This window comes from Gopherus evgoodei, chromosome 10 (assembly GCF_007399415.2).
Source record: "Gopherus evgoodei ecotype Sinaloan lineage chromosome 10, rGopEvg1_v1.p, whole genome shotgun sequence".
Lineage (NCBI taxonomy): Eukaryota > Metazoa > Chordata > Testudines > Testudinidae > Gopherus > Gopherus evgoodei.
This window is the reverse complement of record NC_044331.1, coordinates 7907780-7927508: the sequence shown is the minus strand read 5'-3', so window position 1 is coordinate 7927508 and position 19729 is coordinate 7907780. Positions and strand designations below refer to the sequence as shown.

At 44.1% G+C, this 19729-nt stretch overlaps 1 protein-coding gene across 11 annotated transcripts in view; it reads right to left on the bottom strand.

The window, feature by feature from the left end:
* PCSK6 (proprotein convertase subtilisin/kexin type 6) overlaps window positions 1-19729 on the bottom strand; it is a 154321-nt gene that overhangs the window by 30092 nt on the left and 104500 nt on the right. For 10 of the 11 annotated variants that reach the window (XM_030577701.1, XM_030577707.1, XM_030577705.1 and 7 more), the window contains 4 exons: window positions 15229-15441; window positions 9836-9936; window positions 6721-6824; window positions 3074-3191 (listed from right to left, as the gene is read on the bottom strand). In XM_030577701.1, coding sequence (XP_030433561.1) covers window positions 3074-3191; window positions 6721-6824; window positions 9836-9936; window positions 15229-15441 — 536 coding nt within the window. The remainder of the gene's footprint in view (window positions 1-3073; window positions 3192-6720; window positions 6825-9835; window positions 9937-15228; window positions 15442-19729) is intronic. The other variant, XR_004002337.1, reaches the window with a different exon arrangement.

Sequence of the window (19729 nt, the reverse complement as noted above, 5' to 3'; positions counted from 1 at the left end):
CAGTTCACCTCTGGAAACCACAACAAACTTCTTTTGTTTTGTTTACTCATTGCTTCTTATTATTTCACAGCAAACAGTAACAAATCATTGCTATCTGCATCACAATACATTGTCCTACCCATAACACCAGTCTGCTGAAGTGCTCAGTGGTAACCAGATGGTTTTGAACAGTCCTTAAAGATCTCTGAGTTATGAGTCACAAACTTTTTATTCATTATTAATTATTATTATTATTATTATTATTGGGGCAACATCCCTCCTTGGATTGAAATGAAGGTCTGCATCAGATAAATTGTTTTATGAACTTCTTTGGCTACAAATTCAGAACTGCTTGGCAGTCTCTATTTGCTCCAATAAAATAATGCTCTTTTGATTAGCAAATCATTTGTGCTGGAAATGAGGGTGTGTCTTACCAGGAATTTTGATTCTTTAAAAGCTGGATTGACTAATCTGGTCTGATAGATTATTCTGCCCATGGTCGTCATCAGTTCCCACAATGGGAAACACATTTACATGCCTGTTTCCATTTAGGCTGAAACTTTGGTGCAGGAGATCTCTATCAGTCCAGGCATTAGAGAACAGAAGAAGGAATTTCTCCATAAAGGGCCTGATCCAAAACCCATTGAATGAGATTCTTTCTATTGATTTCAACCGACTTTGGATCAGGCCTGAAGAAAGGGGGAAGAAGGTCTACAAAAGACCCGTACTTGCACCTGAGTAGCCCTGTACTGGCCTTGAAGACGGTAGAGCACAGAACTATCCTGCCTTTGACTCTGACATCTTTCCACTGTTTGCAGCAAACTCTGAATTAGTGGACACCAGGAAAGCCAGCCCAGATGCCTCCTGGAACATATGCCTGAGTCTAACACAAGTTATTGGGTTCAGTGCAGGAGTCACAAGATGAAATTCTATGCTCCGCACTATGCAGGAGGTCAGACTAGATGATCGTGTCCATTCTGGCCTTTAAATCTAGTAATCTATGAAAAATACATCTCGTGCAGATGGCCAGCACAAGTTGCATGAGAAGTGCTGCTCTAAATGAGGCCCAGTTCTTGGTGTCCCCATTTTAGCGTAGCAGAAAGGCTTTCCGGTATGATCAAGACAGCTTTTGTTCCCAGTTTTAGTACAGAGGAATTTGAAGTTTTCCCGGATGGTCCTTCATTTCAGGACATTGCCTGAAATGTGTATTGTTCCAGAATCATTTTCCTTGTGTCCAACTACCCAAATGGAAGATCCCTGGTACTTCAAAGGCCACTCCATCTGGGATATCTCTTCACAATGGTTTCTCCCTGGGATGGGGAGACATGGCAAATCATAACTGAGGAACAAGTGAATAAAAACTACATGCAAATGGACCGTTTGCATGCATCAACTGCTGGACTTCTGTTTAGAAGAGAGGAATTTGAGTCAAGCTGCTAGAGGATGGCCTCATTAATAGCATCATTTCATACAGATTCAAATCAAAGTATCATCAGACATTTGCACAATAAACTAGGCTCAGAACTGGCATGTATATAGCATATCTTACCACCGGCGTCTTGTCATCAGCCTATATGCTTCGTCCACAGCAGCACTAGGATTAGTAGAAGCTTTGCAGCAATTCATAAGTTATGGTGATTTAGAAACAAAAAACTACCCTCTCCCCTTGCTAAAGCATTTCTGACAGTGCTTCAAATCCCTGCTTATTTGGTGCAAATCAGAAAAGAGACAAGACCACTGGAATTCTTGGGATCTTTGTTCGCCAACACAAACCTGGCTTCATTTTCTAAATCAGAATTATTTTTTGCACAACTGGACCAAATTGCCAGGCTCAGGTGACCGCTGTCCCAGCCACAGACCTGCTTGCCTCTCCTTCTTCCCTTGAGGTCAGCAACTTCCTCACTTCCCTATCCATAGGCCATCTTTAAGGGCCTGACCCTGCAAATATGCCCATAAATGGCATTTGCTCCCCTTTGTAAGCCTGACAGGAAATGCTGGCAGGCTTGGGCCCTAATGTAGGGCCATCTACAGTGTTCAGAAAAAGCACTAAATACCCCCACAAGCCTCGCCATAAGGCTGCCAGAGTGGGCGACACTGTTTAGAAAAGTAAATGGCAGAGTAAAGCAGAAAATCATTGTCTTCTTTGGTCTCTTCTGAACAGAGTGAGACTCACAGCTTCCATTTAAAAAGGAAAATACACATAGAGTCCTTGTGGCTGCAGAGAAAAACTTGAAAACGTGATCCCTACAGGTTCTGAAATCAAAAGAACCCAGTGTGCGTTATTTGTTCAAATCCCAAATCCCTCCCAAAATCATGCAACTGGTTTAAAAATCATGAGATTAAAAATCATGAGGGTTCTTATGTTTGCCTGATGGTTTCTGAGCCTTGATGGTGCACTTGCTCCGCATTTCCAAGCCTCTCTTTGCAACCATGAGGGCTAGAAACTTACTCTTAAAACAAAGAAACAAAAGCAAAGAAAAACCCCTGAAGTTCTCACACCTTCATATGACTCCAGGAGCTGGGGTTTTCAGAAAAACACCAATTATCACAAGCCTCATGATAAATTTATGAGAGCTGGCCACCATGCACACTTCAAACACCACGTAGAGAGCAGGTGACACTCACCCATATCAAAACAGAGTTCAAACCCAACTCCCAAGGGCATAGTTACTCATCCCTCTACACACCACTAGGGAGGCCATTTGGCCAGTTTTAAGCTGGACAGATCTGCTTTTCTAAGGGTTGTCCCCTATCTGGCACAGAGTCAAAATCAGAATGGTGCTGTCTGGTATTGGACAGCATGTGTGCAAGGGGCATGAAGCAGCACACTCTTCAAAATGGCTTCCCCCGGGCGGTGTGACCTTGCCCACACAATGCGTGTGAGATCCAGCCAGCAGGGACGTCGTCCTGCCACAGAGTCTAATGTACCTTAATGCATGGTGCGTGATAGCAGAGCACATTAACAGGTAAGTATGAGTAACTGTAACAGAAAGTGATTATTTATGATGGAGGTTACACATTGTCTGCCCAAGCTAGAATATTTTTGCCATCACACAGTCCTGGTGCTGAGGGATGTATACAAGTGAACACTCACCTGGGTGTCCTATCGGAGCTTCCAATGCAGACTTGCTGGGTGGGTGCTTTTTTCCATTTCTTAGCTTCCATTACAATAGCTTCTGCATTAACCAGACCATATCCATATAGATGGCTAACTGAAAAGACAGGAGACTCAGAAATCTACTTGCTTAAAGATATTAACAGTGTTTAAAAGTCACTTATGGGGGGAAAAATGTTTAACTTTGGCGCTTGATTTCTCAGAGGGGAAAAAAATACTAAACATGCAAAAAAATTATCCATATTTCACCTTTTCCTGTGGCACAGGCTCTACGGGCTAAGGGAAACTCTTCTCATTAGAATCCCATCACCACCTGGAAGACTCTGCCAAACTTTCTTTGGTACTCCTCACTGTCTACCAAGCTCAAAAGATACAGGAGGAAGCCATCTGCTGTCTATTTCATTGTGGGCACTGGGGGGACTGGTACTATAGGCTTTCCCATGATCTCGTTCCACCAGAGGTGACAGATGTAGCTAGTGGTTGGGGTCACTACAAAATCTATCCAGGTATTTATAAAGTACCCATCACTCTGGTGGCTGGGTATCTCATAAACATTAATGAATGTCTGTATCTATCCCCACAACACTCCCGTGAAGTAGGGAAATGCTAATAACCCCAGGCACAAGGAAATTAAGTGACCTGCTGCGAGTGACACACCTAAGCTGTGGCAGATCCATGAATCAAATGTAGTCAGATGCCTGACCCACTCAACCATCCTTCCAAATGATCTTTCTTCAGTGGTTCTACAGCACAACATTTAATAAGGACCTAGGCAGAGTTTTCTTTTAATCTTTGTTTTCAGCTGTGACACCCTAACTGATCAGGCAAAAGCTGAAGGCATCAAGTTTTTGGACTGAGTGAGCACAACGGTTAACAAAGCTATTCATTCTCCAAACTCTATATTTTCACATCCCTCGGCACACACCAGCCAGTGTTAGACACAAAAGTCAGCAGATGGTCAAGTGGCACAGCCCCGGAATATCCATTGATAAACAAGCTTTTGCAAAGATGATCAAACTGCAAATTATCTACTAACTTTGACAATTGTCCAGCCAACCAGTGATGAGAACCATAAAGACAGCTGCTCAAAACGGCAGAGGGAGCCCTTCCAATGCAAACACTCTTGGGAATATTGATCTGTACTGGCACTTGTGATATCTATTTGTTATGGGAACATTCTTGCAAATAAAAACTTCTCTATTCAAACATTTGCAAAGGGACCATAAAGGCCAGCAAAGAGAATCCGCAGGTTTTCGTTGCAAGAATCTTTTGCTGCTTTTGGCTAGTGCTAAGTATGAGATGCTCAGTGCACTTCAGTGGGTTCCAACTATTATTTATTTAGACTGTGGAAGCTCTCAGAGGTGCCAGCCAGAATCAGGGCCTGCGGTGAAAGGTGTTGAACAACCCTCAGGAGATTACTCTCGAAGAAGGCTCCTAAAATCCTTTCATACATAAAGAATCTCAGCATGAAGTGAAGTGGCAGCGAACACAAGCATTAGCAGCGCAAAGAACTGTCCTGCTATAGGTACCGTATCTACAAGCTGTGCTACTGAGAGGTTAATAAGCAGGCTTCCCACTGTATTTCTTTGGGCCAGGTTCAATAACAACTCCACTCACCTCCTACACTGCAGAGTTTTAAGAAAAAGTTGTTGCTGAAGTTGGACAGAATGTAGATTGGATTCAACTCTAATCCTCCCTCTTAGAGGTGGCTACAGTTAATCACACCATGCTGGTGTTACGAATGCTACAGCCATTATCCTGAGTGAGTAATGAAACTCAGAGGACTGCAAGTGTGCTCAATCTATTTTCCATCATTAGTTGTCGGGTCTATTTTAGAAACAGCCCCAAATCCTTTCCGCATGTGCTTTAGACTCCCACCAGCATTAACTGGAATGACACCAATATTTTGAGGGCAGAGGAGAACTGCAACTCCTCTCCATGTGCACTATACATATATACAGTGTTTCTGAGGTCACTATGTTCCTGTTGTTAGCGTGTGTCACACACATACCCAAACCGATTTTCCATTTGATAAAGCCGTGCCCCACAATGGGTAAAGTGTCAACACTAAGTTATAGACTCTCCCAAAGGATTCTACTACGAGTGCACTGATGGTGACATAAATGACACAGCTAGTCACCTTATTCTCCATACATCGATTTCTGCACTGCTTTCTCTATATCCATTTTACTCCTGAGGGGAATTCTGTGCCAAAAAAATTCAAAATTCTGCACACAATATTTGAAAATTCTGCAAGTGTTATTTGTCAAAATAATGCTATATAATCACACCAGTTTCAATTATTTTGGTAATTTATTTCAAAATACACGTCAGCAACTATGTCTGTAACAATACAGACAACAAGAAAAGATTCCCCTAGTTGTAGCGAGTTAAAGAAACCCCTATGACAACTCAGTTCCTGTTTCTCTGCCTCCTCCAGGGCCACCTGGGTGGGGGGCAAGAGGGGCAATTTGCCCCAGGCCCTGGGCTCCGCAGGGGCCCCCATGAGAGTTTTTTGGGGGCCTCTGGAGCAGGGTTCTTCACTCGCTCGGGGGCCCCAAAAAACTCTTGCGGGGCTGGGCCCCGGAGCTTTTTCCGCTCCCGGTCTTCGCTGGCGGGGGAATCCTTCCGCTCCAGGGCGGAAGGACCCCCCGCCATCGCATTACCGCCAAAGCGGGACCTGCCGCCGAAGTGCAACCCGGTCTTCGGCGGTAATTCGGCGGCGGGGGCCCTTCTGTTCAGGGACCCGCCGCTGAAGTGCCCCGAAGACCCGCGGCGGGGCCCCCCCCCCAAATTACCGCCGAAGAGCGGGCTGCACTTCGGCGGCAGGTCCTGCTTCAGCGGTAATTCGCCGGCAGGGGGCCCCCGTCGCGGGTCTTCAGGGCACTTCAGCAGTGGGTCCCAGAACGGAAGGGTCCCCTGCCGCCGAACAGGGCCGGCTCTAGACATTTCGCCGCGCGGGGGGCCCCCTGCCACTTACCGGTCCCACGGCTCCGGTGGACGTCTCACAGGCATGGCTGCGGAGGGTCTGCTGGTTCCGCGGCTCCGGTGGACCTCCCGCAGGCGTGCCTGCGGATGCTCCACCGGAGCCGCGGGACCAGCGGACCCTCCACTGGCACGCCTGCGGGAGGTCCACCGGAGCCGCCTGCTGCCGATGGCTCCAGGCCCCTGGAATCCTCTGGGTGGGCCTGGCCTCCTCCTTCCCAGAGCCCAGCCACGGGGCCAGACAGCCACATCCTCTGTCCCCAGAGCCCAGCCATGGGGCACCCACGAGCCCAGACACCGGCAACCCCTCTCCCGCAAGCCCAGCTGTGTGATTTCACAGCTTTCTTCAGGGTGTGCCAGGAATTGGAGCTGCTGGGAACCCTTCAGCTCTCTCCCCCTTCCCCCATCCCAGGCAGCGTGTCTTTTATTTGCAAGATGGGGAGCTGGGGTCTGCTGGATCCAATGGCCACTAGTGGCAGACAACAATTCTGCAGCACCAATTCTGCAGGGGAAAAAGGAAATTCTGCACAGAACATTAAATCTGTGCAAATTCTGCTTTATGCAGTGGGACAGAAGTCCCCCGGGAGCATCATTTCCAGCAAATGATGCTCAATCCAGTCCACACACACTGTCTGCCTCACCTTTGCGTCCTGCTCCATTTGTTTTCCAGTCATTTGCTTTCAGATGTAGGGGCCTGGATGTTTTAACAATCAGATGCTGAACATCTCTCCAGGTCAGTGAGGGGCTAAAATAATAATGATGTAAAGAAACAAAAATTACAGGGAAGCCTTTGGTGTACCAGTGTAGTAACTTTCAATCAGCTGAACATTGTCAGCTACATTCAGATTTGACTGTTCTGTAGTGCAAACCCATGGCTGCATAGAGGAGAATGCAGCAGCTACATCTCACCTCTCCTGGTAAAGGAAAAGATAGCATCATTCAGTGACAGGTGTAAGAGGGGTTTCCTCCAATTTAAATTAAAATACAGTGCAAATCAATTATTTAAATGTTAACATTATGTGTAGAGATTTAAAGAAACATTTGTCCCCCCTCCCCGACTGGAACGGTTATTGAAACTTATCAAAGTTCTAGCAAAGCTGCAATGGGATCTGGATAAGCAGAGCTAAATACTGGAGCTGGATGGAATGGGTTATCTGATGGGCAACAACATTTGCAGTGATTCATTCCAGGCTAAATGTATTGCAATCTCATGCTTCAGAACATTGCCACATGGAGGTCAGGAAGGAATTCCACAGTGCAGAACAGTGTACATTTTGGGTGTGGTTCCCCCATCTTCCTCCAAAATGACAGGCATTGGTCACTGCTCGAAGCAGTTTACTTGACCAGACGGGCCAATAGTCTGAGTTGCTATGGCAAACCCTACATTCCTGTAAATAATGCGCCCTGTGGGAAATAAACCAAGCATCTCATTTAGGGTAACAATCAAAGCAGGCCATAAGTGAGACTTAGATAGTATTTAGGCATTGTGCTGACCCTGCGAATTGGGGTGAATTTCACTCAGTGTCTAACTCTTTATCAGAATCACTGCTCAGAAGTATTTTGTGAACACTTTTCAAGCTTTTTTCTTTCAGCTGCTACTTAAACGTCTTGAGCTTTGATTTACAATTCTATCCACAGCATTTAACAAAAGAAATTCAATTTATTTCTTCTTGTGATGATGGACTGTCTGAGTGCTTGCATCTCTTACGTGCTATCCTCTGGAACTCAATGCTGCATTTTATTCATCAGCAGAGCCACTCAAAAATTACATTGAACTCTCTTCATTTATTTGTAATGAAAATGGCATCTCCTAAAATGGGTTCATCTGACATGGGTTCCTCAATTTAAAATGGAGCCAAAATATCGTAAAGCGAGGGGACAGGGGAATGAGTTGTCAGCTATGCCAGTGTTTCTTAGTGCCTTCAATGAACTGCATCACATCAACATAAGAAATTATTTGTCTCTCGGACTGTGGACTCCCAGCTGTCCACAATACATTAATGGCTGCGGGAGCTGGAATCACAGCATGGATGCCAGCAGCCTGGGTTGTTGTTTTTTCCCTAAAAATAGTCAGTTGTACCAAACACATCAAAAACGCTTGTTATAGGAAAGACAAAACAATCACCTGAGACATGTATAGATGCCAAAGCTGCATTTAGAGGGATAGTGACACCTTTTAAAATGCTGGTGTAACCCACACACCTCCTGAGTGTGGCGCTCTGGCCCATCTAGTGGCACTGAGACCACTCAGGGATTAATGAGTCTACAACAGCCTTAGCTAACAGCCATGTGGCTTTTGGCTCATGCACAAAGGTCCCAGGTTTGATCCCGATGACCGGGGTCTGTCGGTGTTACGCTAAGTTTCGAGTGTATTCTGTTTGGGCATGATCCCGAACCACTGAATTCAGTCGGAGCTTTGCCCCAGGCATCAATGGGAGCAGGGCCCTTTAACTGCACAGACTCTGAGAACTGGTCTGGCAATGCCTCTGTAGGTAGCGGCTGCATGAGGAATGAAATGCCACTTTCCAAGGAATGCGCCTCACATCCATCCTGAAAGTGTAGCTAGTGCAGAACGAGGCTATCCCAGTTGCTAGATGGTACCTCCCCCTGGGAGCACATTACTCTGATCTGCACTGGATACTGCTGAACTTTAAGGTCTTTATTTGGATCTACCCACCCTTCACTGTCGGGGTCCTGGCTATTTCACAGACCCTCCTGTCTGCTCACGTGATACAGTAGAAACTGTTGGATTCAACAGCCCCCTGCTCGAAAAAGGAAGGTTAGTGGCAGGGCACACTCAATGAGGGGGTCCCCCTCTCTGGTCTGCTACAATCTAGGTTTTATGATCTTCAGCTTATATCATGAAGTTTATCTGTACAGAGCAAGAGGGGGTGGGGAGGAGAGCGAAAGAGATTTAAATGGAAAGGAGGGGCTGAGTTTGGGGAGAGATTTCAGTTTTCCAACTATAGCTTTTTAAAAATGTAGATTTCTCAAAAGTGATTTTTCCTCCCTTGGTATTCTACTGTTGAGAATAGCCCACTTCCACTTTAATTGAATTGTCTCGTTAGCACTGACCCCCCACTTGGTAAGGCAACTCCCAAGTATATATACCTGCTACTGTATTTTCCACTCCATGCATCCGATGAAGTGGTTTCTAACCCACGAAAGCTTATGCCCAAATAAATTTGTTAGTCTCTAAGATGCCACAAAGACTCCTCATTGTTTTTGCTGATACAGTCTAACACAGCTACCCCTCTGAAACCTGTAAAAACGTAGAGTCAGTCAAAATGTTTTGCGCTAAAAGACTTTTTTTTTGTTGGTTGAAAAAAGTTACCTTCCCCTCTCCCTCCCACAAATGAAATGTTTTGCGAAAAACTGACAACATTACAGAAATGTTCCATTTCACATGAAACTCTCTGCAACATTTTTAACCTCAATTTTTACGGAAACCATTTTTGAGATAGTTATCAAAAATTTTAGTTCACTGAAAACTGTGTTGTCTTACAGAAAGCCAGGGGTTCGGTAAAAGAAATGTGCTAAGAACTAGTTCAGTAAAAATGTTGTTTAAAAATATTAAATACAAAATGGACCCACATAAAACCTAGCAAAATGGAAACAATTTTGCCATTTAGCATTAAATCATTTTCCCATTCCAGTCAGCTCTAGTAAAAAGCCTCTCTCATCTCTTCTCTGGCTCTGGTTACATAAACATTCAATACAGAAAGTGGCCAACAAGGAAGGCAGGAGTTAACTTACTTTGCTTCTAAAGCCAAAGCGATGATGCCTGTGACGATGGGTGCAGACACGGAGGTTCCAGTATGGCCTTCTGTGCAACCGTGTCTTAAATCTGTGGTAACCTAATGACAAAATTATTGCAGCTAATTATGGTGCTATGAGCCGATTTCTATATGGTACGAACACAAAACAGTCCAAGATCCCTGTCAGAGACAGAAAGCTGCATGCACCAATTAGAGCTTAAGGATCAGAGTTTGTTTAAGATGCATCTGAACAGACACTGCCTTAAAAGTCACGATCTTGATGAGCCCCAGAGAGAAAGTACATGTTTGGTGGGAACAGGATCCACTGTAAGGCGCAATAATCAGGGATCGGGTCCCTGTTGTGCACGGTGCTGTACAAGCATAATAAAAAGATGGTTACTGCCCTGAAGAGCTAATAATCTAAGAAGTTAAGAGACAAGAGGTGGAAGCACGAGCTAACTGACTTAGTCCTGCCATGAGTGCAGGGGACTGGACTAGGGGTACGTCCAGACTACCCGCCGGATCGGAGGGTAGCGATCGATCTATCGGGGATCAATCTATCGTGTCTCATCTAGACACGATATATCGATCCCCAAACGCGCTTCCGTCAACTCCAGATCTCCACCAGGGCGAGCGGCAGTAGCGGAGTTGATGGGGGAGCCATGGCTGTCAATCCTGCGCCGTGAGGATGGGAGGTAAGTCGAAATAAGATGTGTCAACTTCAACTACGCTATTCCCGTAGCCCAAGTTGTGTATCTTACATTGACCTCCCCACTCAGTGTAGACCAGGTCTAGGTGACCTCTGGAGGTTCCTTCCAGTCTTATGATTCGAACAATGAGGTGATAACGAACAGTATAATAAGCAGCAGCCACAGCACACTAACTGCCTAGTTTTTTGTAGGCATCACGACAAAGGAGGGTTTGAAGGCACACCGTGAGATTTGTCTAGGGCTGCACACAGGGAGCGTCTCCTGGGAGAGTGAGGGAGGATGAGAGAAAGCATGAAAAATGCTAACTGGAAAATCTGACAAAATGAAGGCCCCACTTCAGGAAAGTGCCCCAATTCGGGACAGCACTTAGACTTTAAGCATGTGCACAAGTCCCAATGATATCAATATGCACAGAGCATTTAAGATGTGCACAGGGCCCCAGACACCTGGTACAGCAAAAATGGGCATATGATAAACAAATGAGTTTTAGACATTCCCAGCTTAAGTTTTACTTTAGCTACCTTGCAGAACAATGACAATGTAATTTGGGGCTGGGGCGAAACTGTTTTGTCAAGGACTGTGAATTTGGAGAAAGCTGCCTATGGAAAATGAGTATCCACGCTGCCTGGTGGCATGTCGTGCGGAGGGACATTGTCGCCAGCATTACTGCAATAATGAACCCAAGCTTTTCCCTTTCAGTCATCACTAGGCCCCAGGGGAAGAATAGCCCACTGTCTGCTGGCCAGAGCTACAGGGCAGGCAAATCTACATGCTGTGCTATCACCAGCTACGAGGATACTGAGAGTCACCACCACCACTTGCAAACATACTGTCTGAACTGTCTGGCCCATAGAGAAGCTGATACTTGCATACATTCAGTCAGCAGCACCTTTACTTTTAGGCTAGAAGATTCAAGTCCCACAGCAGGGCTTGAGCTAATAGTCTAATACGTCCCTCGGAGAGTGCTGCATTGTTAGATGGGCTGTTCTTCAGATGAGAAGTTACATCAAGACCTGTTCCCACACTGTTAAAAATCCCATGATTTTAAAGTCAATCTCATGATTTTGGGGATCTATTTCATCAATGATGTGACTGCCCAGATGAAAGTTAAAGCAAAAAATACCTATGGTGTCCTGACCAACAATCCCTCTTTTCATAAAGCAATCCCAGTGTCTCAATCTGTTTGGCAGTAGAAAGTAAAACTTGCTGCATTGCCCAGCATTATCTAACTCCCTGCTTTGTAACACATGCTGAAATACCAGAAGTAAGAAAGGTGGAAAACCTTGATATCAATCTGTTCTTCAGAAGAAATGTATGTCAAATTTCCAAAGTGATTGCTCTCTATAGTAATCATGTTTGCAAACTGTTGCAGTGGTTTTTTGCTGCATGAGTATCATTAAAGTTAGTGGGGAGGGTGTGGCTAGAACTCCGTATAACACCTTTTTGATATTGTGTGTCTAGCGTGCCTTTCAGTGGAACCACTTCTTCTGAACACCTAAGGGTAGTTTGTACTCGTGGTCTTCAAATCCTCAGCCCAATTCACTAGCTCATTAGCTTGGCTAGGGTGATGAGTAGAGCTGGTCAAAACCTGGAAATCCTGATACATCTACATTTGTTTTCATTCCAAATCTGGAGGAAAAATTTGAAATACTGAAAATATTAATGGAATAAAAAAGTTCTGAAAAATTTCTATTTAGAAACTGCAAAACATTTTATTTTAGCATTTTCCCATCAAAATGAAACACTTCAATATTCCCAAATTGAAAAGTTTCATTTCAGTTTGTTGGACTGACCTGAAATGAAACATTTAAAGTCAGATCAGCATTAAACTGCCTCTCCCTTTGGTGCTGCATTGCCTCATGGTAGTTTTAGTTCAGGGACATGATGCCTTTTTCTCCTTTGGGCTCCCGGTCAGACTACACCCATGATGCACCAGGCAGCTCAATCAGAAGGGAGACTGCATTGCATGGGAGATGTAATCCAGTCTGGGAGTCTGGCCCATAGGAGAGAATGGAAGCGTCAGGCACCCAAACTACAACACCCATAATGCAACCCAGCTCGATAAGGCTATGCAGCGTAATGTGAAACTGTTCAACAAATATTTTGTTTTGGTCTTCCTAATGGAAAAACCAAAAAAATTGGACCACATGGAAATTTTTCCCACAGAAAATTTTTATTTTGCAGAAACTGCAATGTTCATCAAAAAATCATTTTGAATGACGATTCCAGACTAGCTCTAGTGGTAAGAGGTGATGACGGGTAGTATTGGAATTGCCTGAGTTTTGGGTTATGCACAGAAAGTAATATAGCCCAGTACCTTGCTATTAAGAGACTACATATTTTTTTTGATGGGGAAACTTGAAAGGCTGTGAAACAATATCCAAGCTGTTCACAGAATGGTTCCTTGAAACTCAGTGATGGTTTCCCACTATTTCTCTAAGGAAACATTCTTTATTGTGTTCTTGTCAAGGGAAGAAATTGAACAGGAAGAAGGACCTGATAGGTTTTTATTCAAAGGGACTGTTGCCAAAAGTATTCATCAGAGCTAAGAGCCCTTTTTCACACATTAGTGTGACTAAGCAAGAAAAAATACAAGTCAATACTTGCAGAGCCTAAGCAACGTCACTGAACACAAGGCTTGTACACTACATTGCAAATCATGTTCCAACATGCACCGGTTCAGCCAGCTGCTCTTTTGAATTACATGTTAATATGCCAGTGTTCCTATCCTGCTTCTCAAAGTACACAATTCGAGAACTCAAAAGCATGTCCTAGCAGAGCATGGTCTAACAGAAGAGGAACAAATATATTAAATGATCACCTGTATAAACAAGTAAAGGTGGATGCCAAAGCTGTGCTACTGAACCCTTCTGCCTGACTTTTCCTGTTGGTTCTGCAAAGTGCACAGTACAAATTCTGCTTATATCACAATAAGTTCACGCATAATTTATACAGACCAATTTCCTAGCAGAAAATAATGCAAATCAAGAGATGTGGATTTGCGACTACAAAACTAGGCCTTTCACTTCTATCAAAATAATAGAGGGCTTTCTGTTAAAATAGCACGGCCATTTTAATTTCACAGTGTTTACAGCACATACTTTAGCAAGGCTTTAAAAATCACTTTTAAGACTGAAAATGATCTTCCCTTCACTCCAGACTCAAACACTTTTTGTTTTAAGTCAGCATTAAATGCCTGCTAATGGAGCCCAGACATAATAGCACACCCCCTTTCCTTGTATTATAATTACACATAGTAGCTAAGGGGAAGGAATTCTATCCAAATTTTTCCTGTGAGGTAAGGAAGTTCCGGGGGGGGGAGAGGAAGAGGAGGAGGAGGGAGGGAGGAAATAAAACAGGTCTTAAGTGTTTATGCCCACTGACAAACGTGAGCATATGCATTTCTTTAAACTTCTAGGACTCTGTTGTGATACATATCTGCCCCTTATTCCTGTAGTACCTGAGCACCTCACAGTCTTTAATGTATTTATCCTCACAACGCCCCTTTGACGTAGGGCAGTGCTATTACTCCCTCTTTACAGATAGGGAAGCGGGGCCCAGAGAGACTAAGGCCTGGTCTACACTAGTGGGGCGGATCGATGTAAGATACACAACTTCAGCTACAAGAATAGAGTAGCTGAAGTCAATGTATCTTAGATCGACTTACCTCGCGTCCTCATGGCGCAGGGTCGACTACCGCCGCTCCCCCATCTACTCCACTTCCTCATCTCGGCAGTGGTGGAGTTCCAGAGTCAATGGCAGAGCAATCGGGGATTGATTTATCGCATCTACACTAGATCAATCCCTGGTAGATCGATCACTACCGCTAATCCGAGTAGTGAAGACCTGGCCTAAGTAACTTGCCTAGCCATATATTGCAGAGTAGGCACTAGAACACAATTCTCCGAAGTCCTAGGCAAGTAGTCTAACTGTGTTTCCTCTCTAATACCCATTTCAGGCTAAAAGTATAGGAACTCAGATCTTTAACTAGAAGAACCCTAAGCTTTCATTTCAGAGGGCAGTAAAGGACACTAGCTGCATATGCCTATACTTTTGGAAGCTTGGCACATTTTATTGCTTTTCACTTAAATTAAAAAAAAAAATAGGGTCCCGATTCTCTTTGCACATCAGACTTACCTTAGTGGTGTTCTATTGACATCAGTGGAGTTCACTGGTGTAAATCCAGAGAAAATGAGAGCAGAATCTGGCCCTACAATTACGAAAGTAAGGTCCTGACCCTGCAAATATGCACAAGCTCAACTTTAAGTGCACAAGAAGCCCCACTGACTCCAGAGATAAGTATAGGCCTGAAAGTCCGCAGGATCAGGTACAAAATATAAAAAAAAAATCTAAACCAAAACTGAATGTAAATTCTAAAGAGAAAGTCTACTGAAATAAGGACTTCTACAGTACTTACTTGAACAGAACAACTTTCATCTCGCAGGATCCCACAGTGCTTTGAAAACTAGAATCATTTCATCCACCACTGAAATGCAGTCACCTCTGGGGTGAAACACAGCAACAGCACCACATAACAGTGCCCAGTAGTTTTTAAGAGGAGAAGTGTGAATAACTTAACAATAATTTTTCCCCTTCCGCAATTTAGTCAATCTAAACAACAGGGGAAATGGCAGGTAGGTAGAATTCCATTAACCATCTTGGAGCGGGGTATACAACTTACAATTTTTTGCTCGTAAAATGCCCCGCTGCTGTAGGTCGTGGCGAGAGTAGACGCGCATTCCTCTAGATACCATGGCTTGAGCCCACTGTCCGTGCTGCTGCTGATGGAGATGGTGTAGATGCTGTTGGTGTAGCCATCACAAGAGCAGTGATCGCCTTCTCTGCCACCATTTCCTGAGGCCCAGACAAAAATGGAGCCCAAACCCTTACGACCCTAAACATTCAAACAAAAACATCTATAAGGAAACACACCATCCCCAAGAATAAACCTCAAACAGTCTGGGTTTGGGCTGAACCCACAACCATCCTGGATCCCTGCCCCTCCCGCTCCCCCCATGGTCTAACAATCCTTTAAAAAATGAACTGTTTTAAAAAAAACCCTACTGTACTCAGTGAATATTTACACACACTGTTTTTAAAGTGACCAGCATTCTTAAAGGCAATAACTATCCAAACGGGTGGCAAAGCAGAAACACCTTGGATGAAGGCGCTTTATGGACTTCTGCAAAATGATCAAAGAGCAAACGTATTGGCGTTCTGAGGATCTCCTCCCTCAGCCAGGCTGAAAAATGAGGTCCAGGCAGACGCCCGCCACAGCAGTGCTTTCGGGCTACTGGCATCTCCAGCAATGGGGCTGAAAGCTGTAGGCCAGCTGCAGCTATTTCCTTCGCACATCAGAGCAGAGCAAAGAACTGCTGTGACTCCCCTGTATGGTACACATGCAACTCCAGTGGTCTGCAGGATGAACCAAAAGGAGAACTCGTGAAGAATCCGGGTGGCTCCATTCCCTTCTACGTCTGGTGGAAAAAACTGAAAGGGAGGAAAGGTGCCTGAAGTGTATCTTGCAGGCTAATAGAGCCACCTTTCCTTTAACTTTAGCTTACAGCCTACACTGAGCAAAGCAGTCGCAGTTAGCTCGCTTTGCTGCTGCAGGTGCAGAGCCGAAGAGTCTGAATTCCGTCCAGATTTTAATTCTGCTGGGTGAGAAAATGGGATTGGAGTCCCCAAAGAGATACGGGCTCACTGAGACCAAGGCCTCTCCTGAGCCAAAGGATATTGTGATGAGAGGAGAGAAAGAAATTCAGCAGCGAGGGCTCCATCAGACCACTCAAAACTCTAATAGGAGGGGACTTCTTCCTCAGCCAATGGTGAATATCCACTAGGCTCTTTCTTAAGAAGAGGGGTGATGTGATCGGGAGGATCTTTGTCTAAGCTTTCTTTAGGTCATGTTTAGACAGTAATGCCATATTTAGATCACAGTCGGCTCTCATTTGCCCCCGTGCTAATGAGGGATGACGTCAATGGCATTAGGCTAGTGAAAGAGAGAGAGAGCGAGCTGTGTTTTGACACTAAAAAGCAACAATTTCCCCCCACTGCTACCCCTGCCCATCAGAAGAACAATTTCCAAGGATCAGAGAAAGTGTGAGGTGCAAAACAACCGTGACAGAGCCGGTTCAGCACCATTGCTGAGCACATCCCAGCTCAAACATTGACGTCGGGTGGGAATTGTGTTAAATGTTAGCAGATCTGGATGTCTCTCATGTTACCACCTCCATCAGTGGGGAGGCTTTGCGGGGACACTATGCTGAGGTATGCAAGCCCTTGACTTGTCCTTTTAGGGATGTCAGGTAGGTCATGCTAATGAATGATCCATGTGTATTTTTGGCAATACCTGCAGGGCAGGGCAGCCTTTCAGTAGTGCCCCATCAATAGTTAAAGGCTCTCTGCTGGAGGATAAAGAGAATGTCAGTGAAGCTATGGACCTGGGCAGGAAAGCTAGAGCCGTTCCTAACACTACTATTGGAAATCCATAATGTTGGTTGATTGACATAGACTTTGGTACCTTTAAAAATAAGCTGTGCCTTCTTCTGAAATGGATACTTTGCTTCTCTACCCACTTTCCACAACTTAAACGATTAGGGGAGACAGTATTAAGCCCACTTAGCTTGATGGTCAATCCCAAAACAGTAATGAAAGGGCTGGAGGAACAGTCATGGGGATGGTACCCAACTGTCTTGGGCTCTCCCCTTATCAGTGAAGAGAGTTGGCATATGTCAGGGAGATATTTTGGAATGAACCCAGGCAGGTCTCTGCCTACATATTGCAGAGAAATCCTGTTCTGATTCTCCCTCCCCATCACAAGACAGCAGGCTTTCTCTAGCAGAATCAGCTCCAAGGGTGTATTTTGTTCTGAGACTTCAAGGCAGAGGGATGGTTTATTACCTGTCTTAGTCTACTGCTGGACTGATAATCTCTTTGTTGACCCTGCCTCTGGCTACAAAGGGTAAATTGGGTGCTTTCCTGCTGTGGTTAGGTTTTCATTATCTTGCCTGCCTCACAGCCACAAAAGGAGTTACTTCCATAGGAAAGATTAACAGAGTTGTCTGGAGGTCAGCAGGGAAAAAATACAGCTTGATAGCCAAATTGTTCTGCTATTCTCTACAACAGATAATTCTACCTAGATATGAAGTGTATTGAACCTTTTGTTAACCACTACTGGTACCTCAACGGGCCACTTTCTAGCACAGATTTAAAGTGTCTCTAGGGTTTTCTGGATCTATTAAAACTTGACCTCCTAATTCAGGTTTTTGGCAGAATGTTCAAAGGTGCTGGCTCCACGTCCACAGGCCCTGGCAGGACTTCCATGAAGAAATAGATGTGCTTTGTATGTTTGGCAGTGCAACATTTTGTAACCTGACACTCTAAAGCTGGCTTTAGCAAAAAGGCAAAATGAGCGGATTGTCTATTAAAAGTTAAGATCCATCAACTTACAAACAGAAAAAAGCTGGACATCTAAGGGTATAGTCTAAGATTTTCTTAAGCACTGTTCAGATGATCTAGAAATCAGTCACCAATTGTGAAAGGTACACAGAGTGAGATTTATCACTGATTTTGTAGTTGCTAAGGATGTCAGGAATTGACATTTTTCCTCGAGTCCTTTGTGAATTACAATGTCAGAGCTAGAACGGCATAAGTTCAAGTGTTAATCATGATTTTCAAAGCATGGGCCTCCTAACTACAGCTGCGTGAAACTTTATGGATGAAAAATGCAGTCAGCATTTTGTGAATTTGTGTTGGTTTCGCCAAATTGTTTATGCTTTAAAAAATAAAAAAATCAAAGCAAGTCAAAAACGTTTCCACATTTTTAAATGAAACATTTCAATTTTTTTTATTCGTAATTGCTTTTCTACTTAGAAACTTCCTCCAAATTTATTTTAAAACATTTTAAAAACACACAGAAAAATCCCTCAAATGGAAAAAAAAATGCATTTTGACAGACACCAATTTTTATTTTTAAGTTTTCAATTCGAAAAATATTTCAATTTGGGTACAACCCAAAATAATTTCCCCCCAATTTTTCAGAATTACCAGCAAACCAAAAGAATTCATTATTTGCAGAGTTCTATGCCTCACATCTGTTTCACACTGCACATCAGAATATGCTGAGAAGAGATGGTACAGTCAGATCCTTAGTCTTCTGTACATAGGACCAAATTCTGTCCTGACTTAAACCCCATGCAATAATGACTAACTGGGCTGCACAGGGCATAAGATAGCCCTTAAAGCCCAATGGTTATATTAAGTCAGCAACAGACATACAATTAATTTTCCTTCTGCCTGAGGAATAATGGAAGACTCCCCTCTTCTCCCTAGCATTAACTGAGAGGAGAGAGAGGAGATAACAGAACGACAATTCCTGCTGTCTTTTCTAGCCATTATTGAGATAAAGCCTAAGCCTGTAACCCTACTGAATTGGAAGCCAAGAAATGCTCCTCCCATTAGCTCTGAAACACCTAACTGCCAAGACTTCTGCAAGCAGGCTTAAAACACTCCCAATCTCCGTATGAAACCACTGCTAAACAAACAGCATGCTGGCAACTCTTGCATGGGTTTCATAGTGCAATAAGAATTGGATCCAAACCCCACTGAAATCAATGAAAGTCTTTCCATTGACTTCAGTGGGTTTTGGCCAAGACGGGCCTGCATTAACGTGCACTAGGGAACTTTAAGTGTGTGCTAGCAGGGCCCACACAGGCCATTAGTGCATGACAGGCTAATGCAGACTAGAATTTACATCTCTCCGGTGTGGACTAATGCACCATGTAGACAAGCCCTCAGTAGATTATCAGTTTGAGGTAGGTTGTGCTGGATTCTTCCTGGCCTCATGACTTGATGTGTTTTTGACACCAGCACGCCAGCCTTCCCGTTTTAAAGAGACCAATTAGGGTGCAGGATAAATATTTTCCCATTAGCTCAGAAATTAATAAGGTGTGGCAACAAGCAGCTGAATTACGCTGGCACAGGCCCATCACTAAGAGATAATGGCTGTATTAATATTTCTATTAAAATTCAATTCTAAAGATTTATAACTCAGCTGCAGCAGCATGCTTGGGCTAAAGGTTACAGCTAGCCAGCAAATTAAGGGTTTTCTTCAGTAATTTAAAAAGATAGGCTTGGCCATTAGAGTTCCTGCATGTAGGGAAAAAATGTTTCCTGCTCTC